This window comes from Hypanus sabinus, chromosome 8 (genome assembly GCF_030144855.1).
Source record: "Hypanus sabinus isolate sHypSab1 chromosome 8, sHypSab1.hap1, whole genome shotgun sequence".
Taxonomy (NCBI): Eukaryota; Metazoa; Chordata; class Chondrichthyes; order Myliobatiformes; family Dasyatidae; genus Hypanus; species Hypanus sabinus.
The window spans coordinates 143,181,878-143,203,823 of NC_082713.1; the positions used below are offsets into that span (position 1 = coordinate 143,181,878).

The following is a 21,946-nucleotide window of genomic DNA, read 5'->3' on the forward strand; positions in this document are numbered from 1 at the left end:
GGACGTCAAGACTCCCATGTGAAGAGGTCATTGTGAATTTGAACCATAAAATTTTGATGCTGCAAATTATGAATGACATTTTCCCTGAGAATTGAAATTGCAATGGCCTCTCAAAATATGTTACTATAAAGTGCTGCATTAGAGGTAGGAAGGTGGTAAGGGAATTGGGGTTGAGTTGTTTTGGCTGTGTGAGAGAGTAACTATAAGGAATATTCAGGAATGTAATTACTAAGAGAGCTGACATTGATACAATGGGCTGAAAGGTCTCTCCAATGTCAAAGGAGTATATGAGGTATCCTGACTACATGCAGAGAATACAATGCCAGTGTCACCATTCATCTGATGATTCTACTGTACAGCACATGAATTGTCTTCCATGATGCATTAGGAAGGGGGCATACGGAAATCCTGATTGTTCAGCATCCAGCTCACTGTTCATTGTTTCCAACACTAATCTCAGAAGGGCCCTGTTCCTCACACTCCCTTTACCAGGGCCCTGCTTCCTGTTCTCCCTTCAATCATTCTGTGTTCTATTTCTTGCACTCATTTTAAACACACCTGGACCCCATTTCTCAAACTCTCTTTAAAGCTCTCTGGGATCTGTTTCCAACACTCCCTTCAAACACATCATATTCTGGCTCCCATTTTTCTTTTAAACTTACTAGAACTTGTTTTCTTCAGACTAACTAGGTTCACTGAAAAAAAAAATATTGCACTGTGTAACATCTTAAGAAAAAGTGAATTTAAGGTATGTCGGGGTATTTTAAGTTATTTCTAGATAGCTACTTCATGTGGATGGAAGTATGCTCAGTGGATTTCTGCAATCATAACATGAAAGGACTATTGACTGGTTTGTCAGAAACAATGTAGGATGATGGGCTGCAATTGCATTCCAGGAAAATCTGTGTGCAGTCATGACATAAAACCCAGTCTCATCTCTTCAGTGCACCCCATTGCACTTGCTTGAAATCTGAAATAAAACAAAAGGTGCTGGAATTACTCAGCAATCTTACAGCATCTGTAGAGAGAAATGCAGAATGTATATTTGAAGTCACTGGCCTCTTTTAAGAAAAGGGAAAATATGAAAATAGGTATGTTTAATTTTACAGAGTAAAGGGAGGGACTGAGTGAGATGGTAGAGATCAAGTGAAGACAGATGACCACAGATTGGTATCAAAGAAGCTGCAAATTGAAGCCATTTCCAGCAATCTCCACTGGTTATGAACACATGGCTATTCTCTATCTCAATACTATATTCACTTTAGCCCTTGGTGCCTTATGTTTCTAAGAATCTATCTGTATCTGTATTCAGATTTTTTTATTTCTTGTTCCACTTCTGACCCAGAGATGTTGAAGTTTTTTCGTGACAGCCAACCTGTTTCCTTAATTTTCTGCTTTTGTATCAGATGAATCATATAGCATAAAAACAGGCCGTTTGACCCAACTGGTCCAAGATGACCAAAATTCCCATCAAAGATAGTCCCATTTGCCCACATTTGGCCCATATCCTTCTAAACCTTTCACATTCATTTACCTCTCTAAGTTCATTTTAAATGTTGTTAATGCACCTGCCTCAACCACTTTTTCTGGGAAATTATTTCATATCCTAACTACATTCTGGCTGAAAAAGTTGCCCCATAATTTCATATTAAATTTCTTCCCTCTCACCTTAAACCTATTCCCTCTAGTTCTTGATTCCCCAGAACTGGGAATAAGATCATGTACATTCACTCTGCCCCTCATAATTTTATACACTCTATAAGATCACCCCTCTTTCTCCTACACTCCAATAAAAAAAAAGTCCTAATCTGCTCAACCTTTCTCCATAGCTCAGTCCCCATGTCTTGGCAACGTCTTTCCAAATACCTCAATACTTTTCCAGTTTAATGGCATCTGTCCTATAGCAGAGTGACCAAAACGGAACACAATATTTTCAGTGTGGCATCACCAACGTCTTGTACAATGCAACGTAATATCCCACCTTTTATAGTGTGCCAAAAGCCATCTTCTCTACTCTATCCACCTGCATTGCCACTTTTGCAGAGCCATATACTTGGACTCCTAAATCCCTTTGACCTTCAACACTCCATAGGGTCCATGGATCACTGTGACAGTTCTACTCTCATTTGTTTTCTAAAATGCAACATTTCACACTCACAGACTCATTTACCCAGCTGAGTAAGATCACTCTTGAGGGTGAGATTTGCGAGGACTTGGAAGCTCATGATAAAATAGGCTGAAATCAGCATAGTTTCCTTAAGGGGAGATCATGCCTGACAAATCTGATGGAGGTTTTTGAGGAAGTATCAAGCAAAAAAAAACAAACAAGAGTCTGTCGATGTTGATTACTGGGATTTCTAGAAGGCCTTTGTAAATCATGAGGCTGCTAAACAAGATGGAAGCCTGTGGTATTACAGAAAAGATGGAGGACTGGCTGACTACCAGAAGGAAAAGAGTGGAAATAAAAGGGACCTTTACTAGTTGGCAGCCAGTGACAGTGGTGTATCTCAGAGGTTGATGTTGGGTCCACTACTTTTCCATGTTACAAGCTAATGGATTGGATAACAGAATTAATAGCTTTGTGTCTAAGTCTGCAGATGATTAAGGACAGGTGGAAGAGCAGGTAGTGTTGAGGAAGCAGGGAATCTATAAATGGTCTTGTACATGTTAAGAGAATGGGCAAAGAAACGGCAGATGAAGTACAGCAGGAGAAAATGTATGGTCACTCAGTTTGGTAGAAGGAATTCTGTTTTCTAAATGGGGAGAGAATCCATGAATCAAAGGTGCGAAGCTGACTTTGGAGACCTTTTACAGAATTCCCTAAAGGTTGAGTCAATAGCAAGGAAGGCAAATGCAATGTTAGCATTCATTTCAAGAGGACTGAAATACAAAAGCAAAGAGGTGATGCTTAGGCTTTTTAAGGCCACATTTGGAGTATTGTGAGCTGTTTCAGGCCTTCCTTTTGGGAAGCATGTGCTGGTGTTCAAGAGGGTCCAGAGGAAGTTTATGAAAATGATTCCATGCATGAAAAGGTTAATGTATGTGGAGTGGTTGATAGCTCTGGGCCTGTAGTTGCTGGAGTTTAGAAGAATGGGGGAGGAATCTCATTGAAACCCTATAAATTTTGAATGGATTGGATAGAGTAGACATGGAGAGGATGTTTCCAGTATTGGGAGAGTATAGGACCAAAGAGCAGAGCCTCAGAATAAAAGGATCTCCCTTAAGAATACAGATCAGGAGGAACTTATTTAGCCAGAGAGTGGTGAATCTGTGCAATTCACCACAGCAGGTGGCTGTGGAGAACAAGTTATTGGGTATATTTAAAGCAGAGATTGACATACATTCATGATTGGTAAGGTTATAGGGAGAAAGCAGAACAGATTGAGAAATAATAATATATCAGCCATGATTGAATGGCAGAGGAGACTTGAGGGGCCAAATGCCTGATCCTGCTGCTTGATCCTATGGTCTCTGTAAAACTTGATAGCTATCTTCATTGTCAATGATACCACCTATTCTGGTGACATCTGCAAATTTACTGATTATGCCTTTTACATTCTCATATAAATCATTGCTATAGATTACAAATGGCTGTAGGCCTAGCACCGAGCCCTGGGGAACACCACCAGACATAGGCCCTCAGTCCAATCTATACCCTTCCACCATCACCTTCCATTTTCTACTATCAAGCCATTTCTGTACCCAGTCCACTTGATCTCCCTGGATTCCACTTTACAAAGCAGCCTACTACACAGAACCTTATTAGAGGCCTTACAAAAGTTCATATAGACTACATTTAAAACCCTACCTTACCAGCCTTCTTGGTTGCTTCAAAAGTGCAATCCAATTCATGAGACATGATGTCCCAAGCACAAAGCTGTGCTGGCTATCCATGATCAACCTGTATTTCTAAATGCTTTTATACTTTATCCCTCATGATCAGATTATAGGTTTGCTGATCTGTTGTTCCCAGGTTTCTCTTTGTAGCCTTTTTAAATAAATAAAGGCACAACATTAGCCATCATCCAACCTTCCAAGACTTTACCCATGGCTAATGATGGTGTACATATCACAGCCAGAACTTCCACGATTTCTTCTCTTCCCACATTGTTCTTGGATGTACCTAATGAGGTCCTGGAGATGTATCTGCCTCCATATGCTTTAAGACATTCAATAGCACCTTTGCTGTAATGCAGACTGTCCTCAAGACCTATCCTTTCAGTATCTCAAGGTCTGAAGTCCTCATGTCTTTCTTCACAGTATAAAGAGAATTATTCATTGAGGATTCATTGGGAGGCGAATGTTGTCCCCTTGTTCAAAAAAAGTAGTAGGGATAGTTCAGGTAATTATAGACAGTGAGCCTTACGTCCGTGGTGGGAAAGCTGTTGAAAAGATTCTTAGAGACAGGATCTATGGGCATTTAAAGAATCATGGTCTGATCAGGGACAGTCAGCATGGCTTTGTGAAGGGCAGATCATGCCTAACAAGCCTGATAGAGTTCTTTGAGGAAGTGACCAGGCATATAGATGAGGATAGTGCAGTGGATGTGATCTACTTGGATTTTAGTAAGGCATTTGACAAGGTACCACACGGTAGGCTTATTCAGAAAGTCAGAAGGCATGGGATCCAGGGAAGTTTGGCCAGGTGGATTCAGAATTGCCTTGCCTGCAGAAGGCAGAGGGTCGTGGTGGAGGGAGTACATTCAGATTAGAGGGTTGTGATTAGTGGTGTCCCACAAGGATTTGTTCTGGGACCTCTACTTTTTGTGATTTTTATTAACGATCTGGATGTGGGGATAGAAGGGTGGGTTGGCAAGTTTGCAGATGACACAAAGGTTGGTGGTGTTGTAGATAGTGTAGGGGATTGTCGAAGATTGCAGAGAGACATTGATAGGAAGCAGAAGTGGGCTGAGAAGTGGCAGATGGAGTTCAACCCAGAGAAGTGTGAGGTGGTACACTTTGGAAGGACAAACTCCAAGGCAGAGTACAAAGTAAATGGCAGGATACTTGGTAGTGTGGAGGAGCAGAGGGATCTGGGGGTACATGTCCACAGATCTCTGAAAGTTGCCTCACAGGTTGTTAGAGAGTGGTTGGTGCGTGGAATGCACTGCCTGAGTCAGTGGTGGAGACAGATACACTAGTGAAATTTAAGAGACTACTAGACAGGTATATGGAGGAATTTAAGGTGGAGGGTTATATGGGAGGCAGGGTTTGAGGGTCAGCACAACATTGTGGGCCGAAGGGCCTATAATGGGCTGTACAATTCTATGTTCTTTGTTTTATGTTCTATGATCTTGCCCATCTCAAGTAGCTCCACACAATGGTATCCATTTTGGTCTTTATAGAGCCCAATGCTTTCCCTAGTTACTCTTCCCCATTTTTATATACACACATAAAATTTCTTTAGAGGCTCCTCAGCCTTCGTTTCCAAAGCTATCTCATACCCCTTTTTGATATTCTGATTTCCTTCTTGAGTATAGTGAATAACTATAATAACTGGGCCCAGAACACATGCACTGTTATGACTCAAGCCCTCTTATTTTATTGTGCACAGAGAGATGGCAGAGGCCCCTGTCACCCACACTGATCATAAGACCATAAGACATAGGAGCAGAATTAGGCCATTTGGCCCATCGAGTCTGTTCCGCCATTCAACCATGGCTGATCTTCTTTTCCTCTCCTCAGCCCCACTCTATCTGGCCTTTTCCCTGTAACCTTTGATGCGAATCCAGTACCTGTCAAGCTCTGCCTTAAATAGACCCAACGAGCTGGCCTGTACAGCTGCCTGCAGTAACAAGTTCCACAAATTTACCACCCTCTGGCTAATGAAGTGTCTTCACATCTCTGTTTTAAATGGATGCCTTGCTATTCTGAGGCTGTGTGCTCTTCTCCTAGACTCCCCCACCATGGGTAACATTTTTTCCACATCTACTCTGTCTATGCCTTCAACATTCAAAAGGTTTCAATAAGATACCACACCCCCGCATCTATCTAAATTCCAGCGAGTACAGACCCAGAGCTGTCAAATGATCCGCATATGATAACCCTTTCATTCCCAGAATCATCCTTGTGGACCTCCTCTGAAGCCTCTCCAATGCCAGCCCATCTTCTTCTAGATAAGGAGCCCAAAGCTGTTCACAATATCATCCAGATCATTGATGTAGATGACAAACAAAAACAGACTCAACACTGATCCCTGCAGCACACCACTTGTCACGGGTTTCCAGTCAGAGAGGCAACAATCTACTACCACTTCTCTTGCGAAGCCAGTTTACCTCATCTTGAATATCAAGCATCTGTAACTTCTTGACCAACCTTCCATATGGGACCTTGTTGAAGGCCTTGCTAAAGTCCATGTAGACAATATCCACTGCCTTGCCTTCATCAACTTTCCTGGTAACTTTCTCAAAAGCTCTATAAGATTAATTAGACACAATCTATCATGCATAAAGCCATGTTGACTATCCCTTATCAGTCCCTGTCTCTCCGATTACTGAATTTCCTTGTGCTTCATGTGGGACTCCAACCCAGACCACAACAAACTTGTCTGTTTTTCAAACCTGCAGCTTTCATATGTTGGTGACTAAAGTGACATACCTTAACTACTCTACCCAGGATGAAATTGGCATTCCAGCAGCAGATTCAGTCCCTTGCTCAAATACGAGAATTTTGGCTATTGGTGCTGGATTCTTTTCTCCTGTATAATGAAGCCAGGGGTTAGTCATCTCGGTGGAACCTCCAAGTAACTGTTAAAGTAACTTTTGTCACCAATAATAAAATAAAATAACTGAAATAACTGTGCCTGGAACACACACACTTGTATGACACAAGCATTCTTCTATTTTACATGTGCACAAGGAGAACAGCACGAGCTTGTCACCCACACTGTTTTGATGTCTGAACAGAAAAGAATTGGCTTATCAATTATGGATATTAATCATTGTAAATTGTATATGTTTGAATTCCTTACTTGCAAGATCAATCACCATTCATATTAGAGCTGTTAAAGAGAGTAGTTGAAAACAGAGGTGCTAAAGTGAATTGAAATTTCAAGCAGATGATAATTTGAAGTTCGTAAAGGCAATAGAGCCTTAGTTGTTGAGGATACTTCACATCCTTCTGTTACCTTGTCTGTCTCAGGCACTCCCTATTATGTAAAGGGAAGCAATATTTTAGGAAGACCTTTCTGGAAAAGTCTCACTACAGAGGCCTTATTCATCTGGCTTGATCACTGCCAGAGTCTAACACATCTTTAGTAAGTAGGGGTGTCTACAGAGATCTTACTTGACTACAACTGTCCCAGGCTATCATTGTCTTAATGCAACTTCCACGATATACCCTACATTCCCTACATCCTGCTGAGGATTCACTTGAACCCACCTGCATGTATCTGAGCCATGTTTTCTTTTTCTTGACTAGAGCCGCAATATCCCCCAATGCCCAGGGTTGCCCACTCCTGCCAGTCTTGCTCTTCACACTAACAGGAACATGCAGATTTTGAACTCTCAATATCCCAATTTAAAAGCCTCTCACTTCAGATGTCCCTTTTCCTGTAGGCAACCTATTACAATGAACTTTTGCAAGTTCCTAATACAAAATTTGCCTTGCCTAAATCTAGAACATTTGGGTCAGATTTGCAACTTTCTATGACAAATTTAAAACTAAAAATGCTGATCATTGGTCTCAAAGTGCTCCCCCAATGACGCTTCAGTCACTTGCCCTGTTCTGTTTCTCAAGAATAGGTCATACTTCCCTTCTCCCTTATAGGGCCTTCAATATATTGCATGAGGAGACTTTCCTGAACACTATGGAAATCCTAGTCTAAATTAGGAAAGTTAAAATCCCCTCCTATGACAATGCTATTATTCTTGTAATTTTCAGCATTCTCCCTATATATTTGCTCCACTAATTCTTGTTTCTATCAGGAGGTTTGTAGCACAAACCTAACAAGGTGATCACTCCCTTCTTATTTCTCAGCTCCATCCTTAAAGCCTCAGTGCATGATCCCTCAATAATTTCATCTTGAACTACCACCATGATGTTCTCCTTAATTAAATGCAACTCCTTTTCTCAATTTCCTCCATCTCTAACCTACCTGTAGCAACTCTACCCTGAAATATTTATCTACCCCTGATCGAGTACTTTAGCTGCCCATTGTCCCTCCTTGAACCATGTTTTCTGTACCAAGTATAATGTCTCAGTCCAACATAGTGATCCATGCCCAAGTTCATCTGTCAAGTCCCTTGCATTGAAATAATTGCAATTTAATCCAACAGCCTTTCCTCATTGCATGCCATGATGCTGCCTGTCTTGTCTACTGATCTTATTTTCATTGAATCATAGCCTCCCATCTGCCTCACTCATGGGGATGGCTTTGGATTCCATCCCCATGCCAACTGAGTTTAAACCCTCCCTAATAGTATCGGAAAATATGCCTGCTAGGATAATGTTTCCCCTGCCCCAAGTACAGATGCAACCCATCCCTCTTGAACAGGTCACCCCTGTCCCAGAATGAGACTCCAAAGGTCCACAAACCTGAATCTTTTCATCTGCACCAACTCTTCAGCCACGCATTCATCTGCCATCTTCTTACGTTTCCTTATGCTTATCCTCGTTGGCTTGTAGCACAGGGAGTAATCCAGAAGTAACTTAAGATCCTTTTCTTGAACTTTTCTAACTCCCTATATTCATTCATCCCTTTTTCTACCAACATCCACAATGACTTTTAGCTGCTCACCCTCCACCCTGAGAATGTTCTGCAGCCACTCAAGAGATATCTTGAATCTGGCATCAGGGATGTAACACACCATCCTGGAGTCCTTTTTATCAAAACGAGTCTCCTGTCATCTCTGTAACTATAAAGTTCCCTATCACGGAACTTCTTTCTGCCCTCACCCTTCTGTACTGAGCCACAGAAACAGACCTTGCTGCTACTGCTGCCTCACCTTGAATAGTCATTCCCCCCTTCTCCAAAAGTATCCAAAATGGTATACTTGTTTTCAAGGGGAATGCCCACAATGGATTCCTGCACAATATTTCTAACCCCTCACTGCATCCTCCCTGGCCACTTTCATGAAACTCTGAACTATGATGCTCCCAGCATCCTGGATCATCTCTGAACTCTGGAGTTACTTTTTTGCAATTCCGTCCATGCTCAGTTCTATTTAACTCAAAATTTTCTGCCCCCGTTGTTACTTTGTGACTTTCTGGGCTTTTCTTCTTTAATAAAACGTGGGCTACTATGGCACAGAAACAGGCTCTTCTGATCATAACATGATAAGTTAGTGATCATAACATGATAAGTTTTTATCTACAATTTGAGAGGGATAGGGGCAGATCAGAGGTGTCAGTGTTGCATTTAAATAAAGGAGACTACGGAGCCATGAGGGAAGAGCTGGCCAAAGTTAAATGGGCGGATGCCCTGGCAGGAAAGACAGTGGATCAGCAGTGGCAGATATTCTTGGGCATAATACAAAAGATGCAAATGCAGTTCATTCCAATGAGAAGGAAGGATTCAAAGAGGGGGAAGGGGCCACAGTGGTTGACAAAGGAAGTCAGAGATTGTATAGCATTAAAGAAAGAGAAGTATGACAGGGCTAAGATGAGTGGGAATACAGATGATTGGGAAAGTTTTAAGGAACAGCAGATCTTAACTAAAAAAGCAATACGGAGAGAAAAAATCAGGTATGAGCTCAGTCTAGCCAGGAATATAAAAGGGGATAGCAAAAGCTTTTTTAGCTATGTGAAGAGAAAGAAGATAGTTAAGAACAATGTTGGCCCCTTGAAGAATGAATTGGGAGAAATTGTATGGGAAACAGGGAAATGGCAACAGAATTTAATGCATACTTTAGATCTGTCTTCACCAGGGAGGACACAAGCAATCTCCCAGATGTATGGATGGGCCAGGGTCATAAGATATCAGAGGAATTGAGACAGATTGACATTAGGAAAGAAACTGTGATGAGTAGACTAGTAGGACTGAAGGCTAATAAATCCCCGGGTCCAGATGGTCTGCATCCGAGGATTCTAAAAGAGGTGGCTCAGGAAATTGCGGATGCATTGGTAATCATTTTCCAATGTTCCTTAGATTCAGGATCAGTTCCTGAAGATTGGAGAGTGGCTAATGTTGTCCCATTTTTCAAGAAGGGAGGGAAGGAGAAAACGGAGAACTATCGCCCTGTTAGCCTAACGTCAGTCGTGGGGAAGATGCTTGAGTCCATTATTAAGGACGAAATAGTGGCACATCTCGATGGCAGAAATAGGATTAGGCCGAGCCAGCATGGATTTACCAAGGGCAAATCATGCTTGACTAATCTGTTGGAGTTTTTTGAGGGTGTAACAAGGATGTTAGACGAGGGTAAGCCAGTGGATGTTGTGTACCTAGATTTTCAGAAGGCATTCGATAAGGTGCCACATAGGAGATTGGTGAGTAAAATCAGAGCTCATGGCATTGGGGGCAGGGTTTCAACATGGATAGAAAACTGGTTGGCAGATAGAAAGCAAAGGGTAGCAGTGAATGGGTGTTTCTCAGACTGGCTGGAGGTGACTAGTGGGGTACCACAGGGCTCTGTATTGGGACCACAGCTCTTTACGATTTATGTCAATGATTTAGATGAGGGCATTGAAAACTATATCAGCAAGTTTGCTGACGATACTAAACTAGGTGGCAGTGTGACATGCGAAGAGGACGTTAGGAGAATACAGGGAGACTTGGATAGGCTGAGTGAGTGGGCAGATACTTGGCAGATGTCATTCAATGTGAATAAATGTGAAGTTATCCACTTTGGAAGCTAGAACAAGAGGGCAGAGTATTGTCTGAACGGTGTCGAGTTAGGTAAGGGAGAAATGCAAAGAGACCTAGGAGTCCTACTTCACCAGTCAATGAAGGTGAATGAGCAAGTGCAACAGGCAGTGAAGAGGGCAAATGGAATGTTGGCCTTTGTTACAAGGGGAATTGAATACAAGAGCAAGGATGTTCTTTTGCATTTGTACAGGGCCCTGGTGAGACCACACCTGGAATATTGTGTACAGTTTTGGTCTCCAGGTTTAAGGAAGGACATTTTGGCAATTGAGGAAGTGCAGCGTAGATTCACTAGGTTGATTCCTGGGATGGCAGGGCTGTCTTACGCAGAGAGATTGGAGAGATTGGGCTTGTACACGCTGGAATTGAGGAGATTGAGAGGGGATCTGATTGAAACGTTTAAGATAATTAAAGGATTTGATAGGATTGAGGCAGGTAATATGTTCCAGATGTTGGGAGAGTCCAGTACCAGAGGGCATGGATTGAGAATAAGAAGTCAGTTATTTAAAACAGAGTTGAGGAAGAGCTTCTTCTCCCAGAGAGTTGTGGAGGTGTGGAATGCATTGCCTCGGAAGACGGTGGAGGCCAATTCTCTGGATGCTTTCAAGAAGGAGCTGGATAGATATCTGATGGATAGGGGAATCAAGGGATATGGGGACAAGGCAGGGACTGGGTATTGATAGTGAATGATCAGCCATGATCTCAGAATGGCGGTGCAGACTCGAGGGGCCGAATGGTCTACTTCTGCACCTATTGTCTATTGTCTATTCTGCTCACAATTTTGTACTGATCTAAATAAATCAGTAAGACACAGGAGTAGAATTAGGACATTTGGCTCATCAAGTCTACTCCTCCATTTGATCATGACTGATTAGTAAAATGCCCTACCATTGCCGGGGAATTCAACCTGGCCAGCTGGAAGAAGTCTCTGAACAACTGGCACAACGTATCACCTGTGGAACCAGAGGAGCCATCGCACTTGATGTACTGCTGTACCACCATCAAGAATGCTTACTGTGCCACCCCACACCCACAATTTGGAAAGTCTGATCCCATGGCTGTACTTCTATTCCCAGTGTATTAGCAGAGACTAAAGGTTGCAGCACCAATGGTGAGGACCAAGAAGGTATGGTGAAGGGAGGCAGAGGGGCAGTTACAGGTCTGTTTTGGGTCAGTGGACTGGACAATCTTTAGAGATTTATCTTTGAATCTGAATGAATACGCTGTCACCGTCTTCATCAAGATCTGTGTGGATGAGTGTGTGCCTTTGAGAACAGACTGCACATACCCAAACCAAAAGCTGTGGGTGAACCTGGACATTCGAAGTCTGCTGAGGGTTTGATCCATGGCATTCAAGACCTGTGATCCGAAACTACACAGGAACTCCAGATGTGACCTATGGAAGGCTATTTTAAGAGTGAGAAAACAATTCCGCTTGAAGTTAGAGAGGGAATCGCATGCACATCAGCTCTGCAGACCATCATTTCCTACAAGATGAAACCTAACATCATAAATGGCTGTGATGTTTTATGCATGGAGAAATGCATAATGAAATGGAAAATAAAACCACACCTGTGCAGCACCTGGTGACCTTGTAATCTCTGTTTCAGTGGCCAACATCAGGACACCTTTCATGAGGGTGAATCCTCACAAGGCATTAGGCCCTGATGATATACCTGGTCGGGCACTGAAAATCCATGGCAACCAACTAGCTGGAGTGTGCTAACACTTCTTCAATCTGTCACTGCTGCAGTTGAGGTTCCCACCTGCTTCAAAAGGGTGAAAATCATATGTGTCCAAGAAGAGCAGGGTGAGCTATCTCAATGAATTTTGCCCAGTGGCACTCATATCTACTGTGATGAAGTGCTTTGAGAGGTTGGTCATGGCCAGAATCAACTCCTGCCTAAGCAAGGACCTGGACTCGCCACTGTAATTTGCCTGTCACCAGAATAGGTCTACAGTGAATGCAATCTCACTGGCTCGCCACTCGGCTTTGCTGACGGCTGTCATGGTCCTGTCAGTGAAGTCCGCATTCTGGTTCACGGTCCAGTCCATTGATCTTTATTCCAGGCTTTCCTGTTTTCTCTGGTTCCATTGGGTGCCTTCACTGAGGCACCTGATTCTTATTTTGGGCTGGCTCCATAAGTAGCTTTGGGATTCAGCTTCAGGGCGCTGGACTGTTCCCTTCCCCTTCCTTCTGAAGCCATGCTTGCAACCTACGCCTGAAGCCTTGCCTACCCTGTGCTGGATCGTCCCCATCCAAATCCTCAGCAGTTTACCTCATCAGTCATCCTGACCTTGCATCCTAGGAAGCATCCCGACCCTATGTCCTAGTCAGCATCCTGGCCCTGTGTCCAAGAAAGGGGTCCCAGCCTTGCGAAAGCATCCCAGCCCCGCGTCCTAGGAAGGGTCCCGGCCCTGTACTCAAGAGCCGAGCTAGATCTAGTTCAAGAACCTTGTCCTGTGCTATCACTATCTAACTAGTGATAGTTGCATACATTTTTGTGGCCATAAGACGCTACACTGTACTTAGAGTGAACAGTTTTTAAGTACCGTAAATTCTGGACTATAAGCCGCTACTTTTTTCCCATGCTTTGAACACTGTGGCAACACTGCGGCCTATACTACGGTGCGGCTAATGCATGTTTTTTTTTCATGCCGCCAAAAACATTTTGCCTTGTAACAGTAGACCAATAAAATTGATGAGTAGTTCACAGAGGTCCAATGAATTTGTACGATAAATCAAGCGCACTTTCACAATTAAATTATTGTAAATCAGTCATTTGTACTCACCCTCATCAACATGGAAAACACTCGAAGAAAAGCATATGATGCAGCTTTTAAGTTAAAGGCGATCAATCTGGCGGTTGAAGAAGGAAATCGAGCTGCTGCACATAATCTTGGCATAAATGAATTGATGTTGAGACGGTGGAGACGCCAGCGTGAAGAACTGAGTCAATGCAAAAAGACGACAAAAGCTTTCGGAGGTAATCATAGCAGATGGCCCGAACTTGAAAAATTTCTTGAAGACTGGGTTAACACACAGAGAGCAGGCGGCCGCGGTGTTTCCACCGTGCAGATCAGACTGAAGGCTAAAGCAATCGCCACCAAAATGAAAATCGAAGATTTTAGAGGTGGGCCATCGTGGTGTTTTAGATTTATGAGACGAAAAGGCCTGTCCGTCAGGGTACGCACGACTCTGTGTCAGCAGCTGCCTCCCGACCACGAGGAAAAGCTTGCTAACTTCCGCACATTCACTCAAACAAAGATAGCAGAGAATTCCATCAGGCCAGATGATATCATAAATATGGATGAAGTACCTTTGACGTTTGACCTGCCTCTCACTCGGACTGTTAATAAAAAAGGTGACTCGTCCATCACACTGAAAACAAGTGGCCATGAGAGAACGCATTTTACTTGTGTTCTGAGCTGCACAGCATCCGGACTAAAGCTTCCACCGATGGTGATTTTTAAGCGGCTGACAATGAAAGTTCAGTGAAAGCTGCCATCAAGAGTACAAACTCAATTCCAGCTGTGATTCCTGGGGGCACCACGAAGTATTTGCAGCCACTGGACATCAACGTGAACCGGGCATTTAAAGTGGCGCTGCGCGTTGAGTGGGAGGCTTGGATGACGAGCGGCGAGTAATCCTTTACCAAAACAGGACGCATGCGAAGAGCATCTTTAACTCAAGTCTGCCAGTGGATCCTAAATGCGTGGAGCCGTGTCACAACATCCACCATCACCAGCGGGTTTAGAAAGGCTGGACTGCTGCGTGATGAAGAGGACCGCGTGCGCTCAAGTGAGAGCGACAACGAAGAGACTGAAGTGAGTGACGAGATCCTGAGGTTATTCAATTCGGACACTGAAGAAGAGGACTTTGATGGTTTTAGTGCGCAGGAGGAAGATGAAGAAGGCGATCAATAACTTTTCCTGATAGGCTGCAGTATATATATTTTTTTTACCAGTCGTTAGGAGATATTGGAATGTTGTTCGTGCACTGTTCAGTAAAAAAGTATACACGACGTAATTTGTGTGTTACCGATACGTATGTATATTTAAAAGTAGCTGTGTTACAGGCACTGTTCGAAAAAAAAAGCATTTGCAATATATATTTGTTTATGTTACCATACGGATTTAATTAAAAGTTAAAAAATCCTCACGTGTAATATCTTTCTGTGTAAATATCTCATATTACAACGTGGGACACCTGCGGCTTAAAATCCGGTGCGGCCTGTACAAGTACAAAATTGATTTTCTCTCTAAAATTAGAGCGTGCGGCTTTTAATCAGTTGCGCTCTGTAGTCCGGAATCTACAGTAGTATCAGCTGCATGTGTTTGTGTTGAAAAAGCAGTGATTTTTGTCACTGAGAGTTGGTGAGGAATAAGCAGCTGTTCAGTTCTGAACGGTTTTGCTCACTGCAGTTTCCAGCATTTAGGCATGGAGATGCCCGAAATATCCGGTAGTAAAAAATGAAACAATTTCACTACTTCAACAAGTTAAGAAGCAAGTTAGGAACTACAAAGAATTTGAAGTTACTGATAAATCATCTTGTATGTTGCGATGGAAATGAAAATTTGGAGGGTGCAGTTGTCGATGGCATTGTATTGCAATGTACTGCTGCCACAAAACAACATATATAAAAACATCCAGAGTCTGTCTGTAAGAGCCAGTTGATCAAATAACCATGATTTTGGATCTCCTAAGTCTTTTGTAATTTGTTCAGCATTTCACACAAAAGTTAACCTGAGAACCCAGATTCTGCAAGTCTCAAAACAACCAGATTCACGAACCTATTTCCCTGAAATTTTGCTTTATAAATCTCCTTTCTTTATCTGCACTGAGATCCACATCTTGTGAACTCAAATATAGTATTAGAGGTGTGATTATCTTGATTTACCCGTGGAATTCCAGTCCACAATCATCTTCAGCTTCTTAGCTTCAAATCCTTCCAGGTTGCAGCTGCTGATCTTTGCTACGTCTTACGGATTGCTGTTCAGTTGAATTTGGTGAAGTCACCCAAGTTCCATAGTCAAGCAGACTTTTTCTTCACAGAGCAAAATGTGTCCACAGAGACTTATCTGCTTTGAAGGCTTTCCAGAAAGACTAAGCATTTATCAACCATACTTATTTAACTCACTTATTATAGAGACCATACTGGAAAAGTTTTGTCAGAGATTCTTGGCTAGTAGCACTAGACAGTTTGCAATGCTCCTCACACAAAAAGACATATGTCTTTGGGGGAACAATTCCTCACCAGCTTGTTCAGGTTTTTCTGACTTTGAGAACATTCTTATCCCATCATTATGTTTTGTTAATTAGCATTTGTCTTCAAAAGTTGAAAGCGGTCTGCTTGCATTGTAATATGTCCCCTTAACAACTACTGCCAAGGTCATACTGCTTGGCTAGATTCTGTAACTGAGAACTTGCAATAAATCATAGTGGAGCTTGTTGAAATAGTTGAAGCTGACACAGCTGCAGCATCACAGAGAGGAACCCAACTGCACTGTTTATGGTACTTCAAAAATACTTTGATGACAGATCTGTTTTTACATCATTAAAATGTAATAAAGCAATTTCTCAACTACAATCTCTCAGATGATTATGATTTCAAGTCATACTTCAGAAACACGAGTATAAAGCTCAGATTGACTAGCATGTCTGAGTGAATGCTGCAGTCAGGAATTCAAATTTTTAGATGAGACATTCACAAATGTCCTGTTTGTTATCAGGAGGCAATATACGAAGAAGTATGGAGGTGTCTGTGTAGTACCGCAGCTAATCATTACCTTAGAATCAACTTAAGTAACATTTTTTCTCAGTTATGATCTACTTGCTTGTTTTTTATGAGCCCTGTTGAACATAAATTGGGTGTCATGCACCTGTGTTAATTCAGTGAAATGCTTCTGACACTTCAGGAAAGTGCACCTTCCCTTCTGACCATAATTGATTAAATTATCTGAGGAGATCACAGGGCAAAAGCAGACTAACTAAGCAAATTGGATTGGTCATTTGTGCAACTGTGTTCTTGATAAAAGATGCCTTTTTTTTTTCCCTTGTAGGCTTTTTAGTGCTATTTTAGAGCAAGCAACCAAATCAGACGGAGTTAACCCAATTGGAGGTAAAGCTACTGGATTTGATGTCAAAGCTCTAAGGGCATTCAGAGTCCTACGACCGTTACGCCTTGTGTCGGGGGTTCCTAGTAAGTATTTCAATAAGGTAGAGTTACAAAATATAGGATTCAAGTCTGTGTTATCTGAATTTCGTTGTCTCTTGATATATATCTGTAAAGTAAATCTAATTCTTTGAATAAGAACAAAATTCAGGAACTTTAACTGGGTATGAGTTTAAAGAATATGCATCAATCTTTTTCAGTAAATGGTTTGAGAACCAGTAACTCATTTACATCAGACTGGCAAACTGCTAAGTAAGTGAGTCAGTCCACCCACTTTTCAGCTAGTAGTGCAGCGAAAATTCAGAGACCTATTTAAAATGTGTTTATATTAAACCACTGGCAGAATAATTTGTGAACTCTGAAATGAGTCACAAGGCTAGTTCAAGTTGCACGCCCCTCTGGAAGTTCTGACAGAAAGATGTGATTAAGGAGAGATAAATTTTGTTCCGACAAATAAGATTCCCAATAGATTACCATTGCAGAGAACAGGTAAAAAAGATGTTCATTTTGATAAGTAGCATACTTAAAATCTGGATTCAAAATAAGAATCACTTGGATGAGCACAACCTTTTGTTTTGTCTCATAATCCTTACATTCCTTAATGTACAGTTTTCCCCCTACACCATGATCTTCACAAGGACATACTTCTTTTTTCATTCAAAGTAAAAATGGGAGATGGGGACAAAAACATTGAGCTCTTTGAGCCTGTTTTACCATTCAATGAGAAGAAGGCTGATCACCCTTTTAACCATATCCACACATCTTACTTCCCCATCCCTCAACACCCTTGAATATCAAAAATCTGTAGGTTTTAGGTTTAGATTATTAATTAAGCTAACAGTAGCTACTTTTTCTTTTCCTTTGTATGAAGGAATCTCCTATCGTCTTGTGAATGAATTTCTCCTATATCAATGTTTCATTGTCCAAAACACCTGGATTAGCAATAGAAGTGCCATTTTGTACATTCTCTCTCTATATTGGTATAGATATTTACATTGGTGTAAGTGCCAGTATCCCAATATCTTTTCAGTTGGTGTGGGGTTACCAGTCTGGCAAAATAACAAAACTCATCGCTGATTTCAAAGAAAATCTCTGTGGTGGGACTTATCTACCATTGATACTCTGGAATCGCTCAAATCACATTAAAGATGTCTGACTGACACAAAACCAGAAAAGAAAAAGAACAATATTTAGCCAATTAAAAAAAAATTCAGAAGGTGCTAAAAAGATTAGAATCTTTGCATGCCATTTAAACAGAAGCTGAAATATCATAAATATTTATTTTAATTTAATGCTCCTCACTTTTTATGTGAAGGGAGTACAATGTGTACACAATATGTATAACTAGCTTGTGAGTATAACATTAAAATTACAGGACTTGTAATAAAGTGCAACAGTTTTAGGGTATTGGATAGTGAGACTAGTTTATTAATTGCTAAAATTTCGTGCAATCATAAATTTCTTTTTGATTTGATTGAAAAGAGCTGCAAACAGAAGCTGTCTATTCACAGATAAGATTTTAGGGATATGCATACATGCGAACTTTGAGACCTCTGTCAATCAAACCAAGTCATGCTGGCAAACACCAGTAGTGTTGATATCATTATTGCTGTAAGAGCCAGGGTATTTTTCTTGCACTAATATTTTAAGTCCCCAGTGTTCCTAACTTTTTTGCATTTGAAATAATGCTCAAATTCTGTTGTGTCTTTGGAGTAATATGTGTCCATTTTCTTTTTTTAACCAGTTACTATTTTATGCACTTAAAGTAAGGTTCTTCCTTGCTATTTATACTCCAGAGCTGGAAGTCTCGTAAGTTTTCTGATCATTTTTATTGGTCAGTTACTCTTTACTTGACATCATTTGTGCCACTATTACTTCCACCCATCTGGGCCTAGTACAATTTTATGTTAAAGGCAGTACTGAAACACTGTGTAGATACCTTTAAATGAAACCTTAGCATTTCTGTGAATAACACACGCAAAATGCTGGAGGAACTCTGCAGGCCAGGCAACATCTGTGGGGGAGAAAAAATACAGTGTTTGTTTTGGGCCGAGACACTTTGGCAGGACTGGAGGAAAAAGGATGAGGAGTAGAATTAAAAGGTGGGGAAGGGGAGAGAGAAACACAAAGTGATAGGTGAAACCAGGAGGGAGAGGGTTGAAGTAAATAGCTGGAAAGTTGATTGCTGAAAGCGGTGCAGGGCTGGATAGGTGAGGACAGAAAGCCATGGAAGAAAGAAAAAGGGTGAGGAGCACCAGAGGGAGGTGATGGGCAGGCAAGGTGAAGGAAGGAAAAGGGGATGGGGACTGATGAAAGAGAGGGAAGGGGAGGGGGGCATTGCCAGAAATCAAGAAATTGATGTTCATGCCATCAGGTTGAAGGCTACACAAATGGAATATAAGGTGCTGTTCCTCCAACCTGAGTGTGGTCTCATTGTGACAGAAGAGGTGGCCATGGACTGACATATTGGAATGGAATTGGGAAATGGAATTAAAATGGGTGGTCACTGGGAGATCTTGCTTCTGGTGGACAGTGAGTAGTGCTCAGTGAAGCAGTCTCCCAACCTACACTGGGTTTCACTGATATACAGGAGGCTGCACCAGACACAGTGTATGACCCCAACAGACTCACAAGTGAAGTGTCGCGTCACTGGGAAAGGCAGTTTTCGGGTCCTGAATAGTAGTGAGGGAGGAGGTGTAGGGGAAGGTGTAGCACTTATTCCACTTGCAAGGATAAATGCCAGGAGGGAGATCAGTGGCGAGGGATGATGGACAAGTGAGTCATGTAGGGAGCGATCCCTGTGGAAAGTGGAGGGGGAAGGGAAAGATGTGTTTGGTGGTGGGATAACAGTGGAGATGGCAGAAGTTGCGGAGAATTATGTGCTGGATGTGGAGGCTGATGGAGTGGTAGGTGAGCACAAAAGGAGCCCCATCCCTGGTAGGGTGGCGGGAGGATGGTCTGAGATCAGACGTGCATGAAATGGAAGAGATGTGGTTGAGGGTAGTGTTGATGGAGGACGGGAAACCTCTTTCTTTGAAGAAGGAGAATATCTCCTTTGTTCTAAAATGAACATCCTGAGAGCAGATGCAGCAAAGACAGAGGAATTGAGAGGAGGAATCATGTTTTTACAAGTAACATGGTGGGAAGAGGTACAGTCCAGGTATCTCTGAGAGTCCATGAGTTTATAATAGACATTAGTGGATAAGCTGTCTCCAGAGATAGAGACAGTGAGATCGAGAAAGGGAATGAAGCTGTCGGAAATGGGCCAGGTAAATCTGAGGGCAGGGTGGAGGCAATTCTCTGAATACTTGTTTAAAGTGACCCAAAGATTCTCTACTGCAATCGATGAAGTCTGGTTCATTATCTGTGATCAATATTTCCATCAGTGAAGAGTTTGAAAAATAGCCTCCTAGATGGTAATGAATAAAGAGACATCTGTACTAAAAGAGGAAAAAAAGCAAATGAGAGAAGCTGTAAATTTGTTCACTTCCTGGTGTGATAGAAATTTATTCCATGTACTCAGTTGCTCTGAATTAATTTCTAGTCAGCTGATGCAATGATTAAATTGGAGTAAGTTGCCATTATCCATGACCCGTGCAGGTTTAAATTAAATGCCTACACATGAGGTCAACCAAATGGACTCTAATTGATAGCTTGTTTGTGTATCTCAGTACATTATAAAATCATCATTGCTTGAGGTTTGTTTAAGTGCCTTGATTATTTTGTTTATTCTTGTAATCCATTTTTTAAAATGCATATGATTTCTGAATCATTGCTGAATGACAAATGTAAAGATGGCTTAATTGCTTACCATGATATTTCAGCCAATGTCGCTCTGTTGTTGACAATTTATTAATTTGTGTCAGGTTATCTCCTTGGAGAATTGCCCCTTCAGTTTTTACTTTTAGTGTTGATTTGGTTGTAAAGCCTCATTTAAAAAAGGTCTTGAGCAAAAAAAAGGTTATTTACTGTTGTGTGCAATGGATTACATTGTGGATATCATTCTTCATCACCCTGCAGTTGTGATTTTCTTTAAGTTGGTATGGTATGAATGTTATTATTGCTGTATTTTCAGAAGAAACAAGAAAGGAAACTTAATGATATTAAGAATTAAATTATTTAATTGAAGCAAGATCCCAAAAATGAGTTTAAAATATTACAGTCATTGAGTTGTATAGCACAAAAATGGGCTCTTTCACTCACTGCTTTCATGCAGACTACTTTAGCCATCAACACTCATCCCATTTGCCAGATAGGAATCTGATTATGTATAAGTCATAGATGGTAAACAGATTAAACATTTTTTCTAGTTACAAGAGCAATTTAGGGAAAAGTGATATTTTTTCTGAACTTTAGATTAAGCACATATAGATTTATCTAGTTAAATTTGCGTTAATGCTTTGTGTGTGTTTAATAATGTGCAGTGTAGGTATGTGTAATTTGCATAATGACAGACTCTTCTGAAGTGAACAAAATATTGGCAAATGGCTTCTGCTTATATTGTGCCTTTTACACAGCAAAATTGTCAAGGATATATCACAGGTAATTAATTAACAAACAAATTATTGCAGAGCCATGTAATGGCAGGTGGCCAAAAGAAGAGAGAGTGGAAGATATGCTTCCAAAGCACAGGGCTTAGACAGAAGGTGAATTTCAAAACTAGGGTAAAAAATTTTAAAAGTAAGGACAATGACAAAAGAGTAAAAGTTAATATAAAAGTGACACTTTCAAAAGTGACACTTGACTAAACATTGCATTGCTGGATTCTTATTTTCTGTGAATTATGCAGTCTGTATTTATCTATGTTTTTATTTATTCAGGTGAGTGATTGAATGGGCAATTTTTAGGCCTCCTTTTCTGACATTTAGGAGAGCAGTGGTGTGGCAGTGGACATCAGATTAGATGGCAACCTCTTTAACATTAGGAGACTCCACACAACCACCAAACTCCATAGAGAATGGGACCTGGAG

General features: G+C 41.4%; 1 protein-coding gene across 1 annotated transcript in view; it reads left to right on the plus strand.

Moving 5' to 3' along the window:
* cacna1c (calcium channel, voltage-dependent, L type, alpha 1C subunit) overlaps positions 1-21,946 on the plus strand; it is a 615,084-nt gene that overhangs the window by 206,971 nt on the left and 386,167 nt on the right. Inside the window, exon 5 of the mRNA XM_059978076.1 lies at positions 16,864-17,003. Coding sequence (XP_059834059.1) covers positions 16,864-17,003 — 140 coding nt within the window. The remainder of the gene's footprint in view (positions 1-16,863; positions 17,004-21,946) is intronic.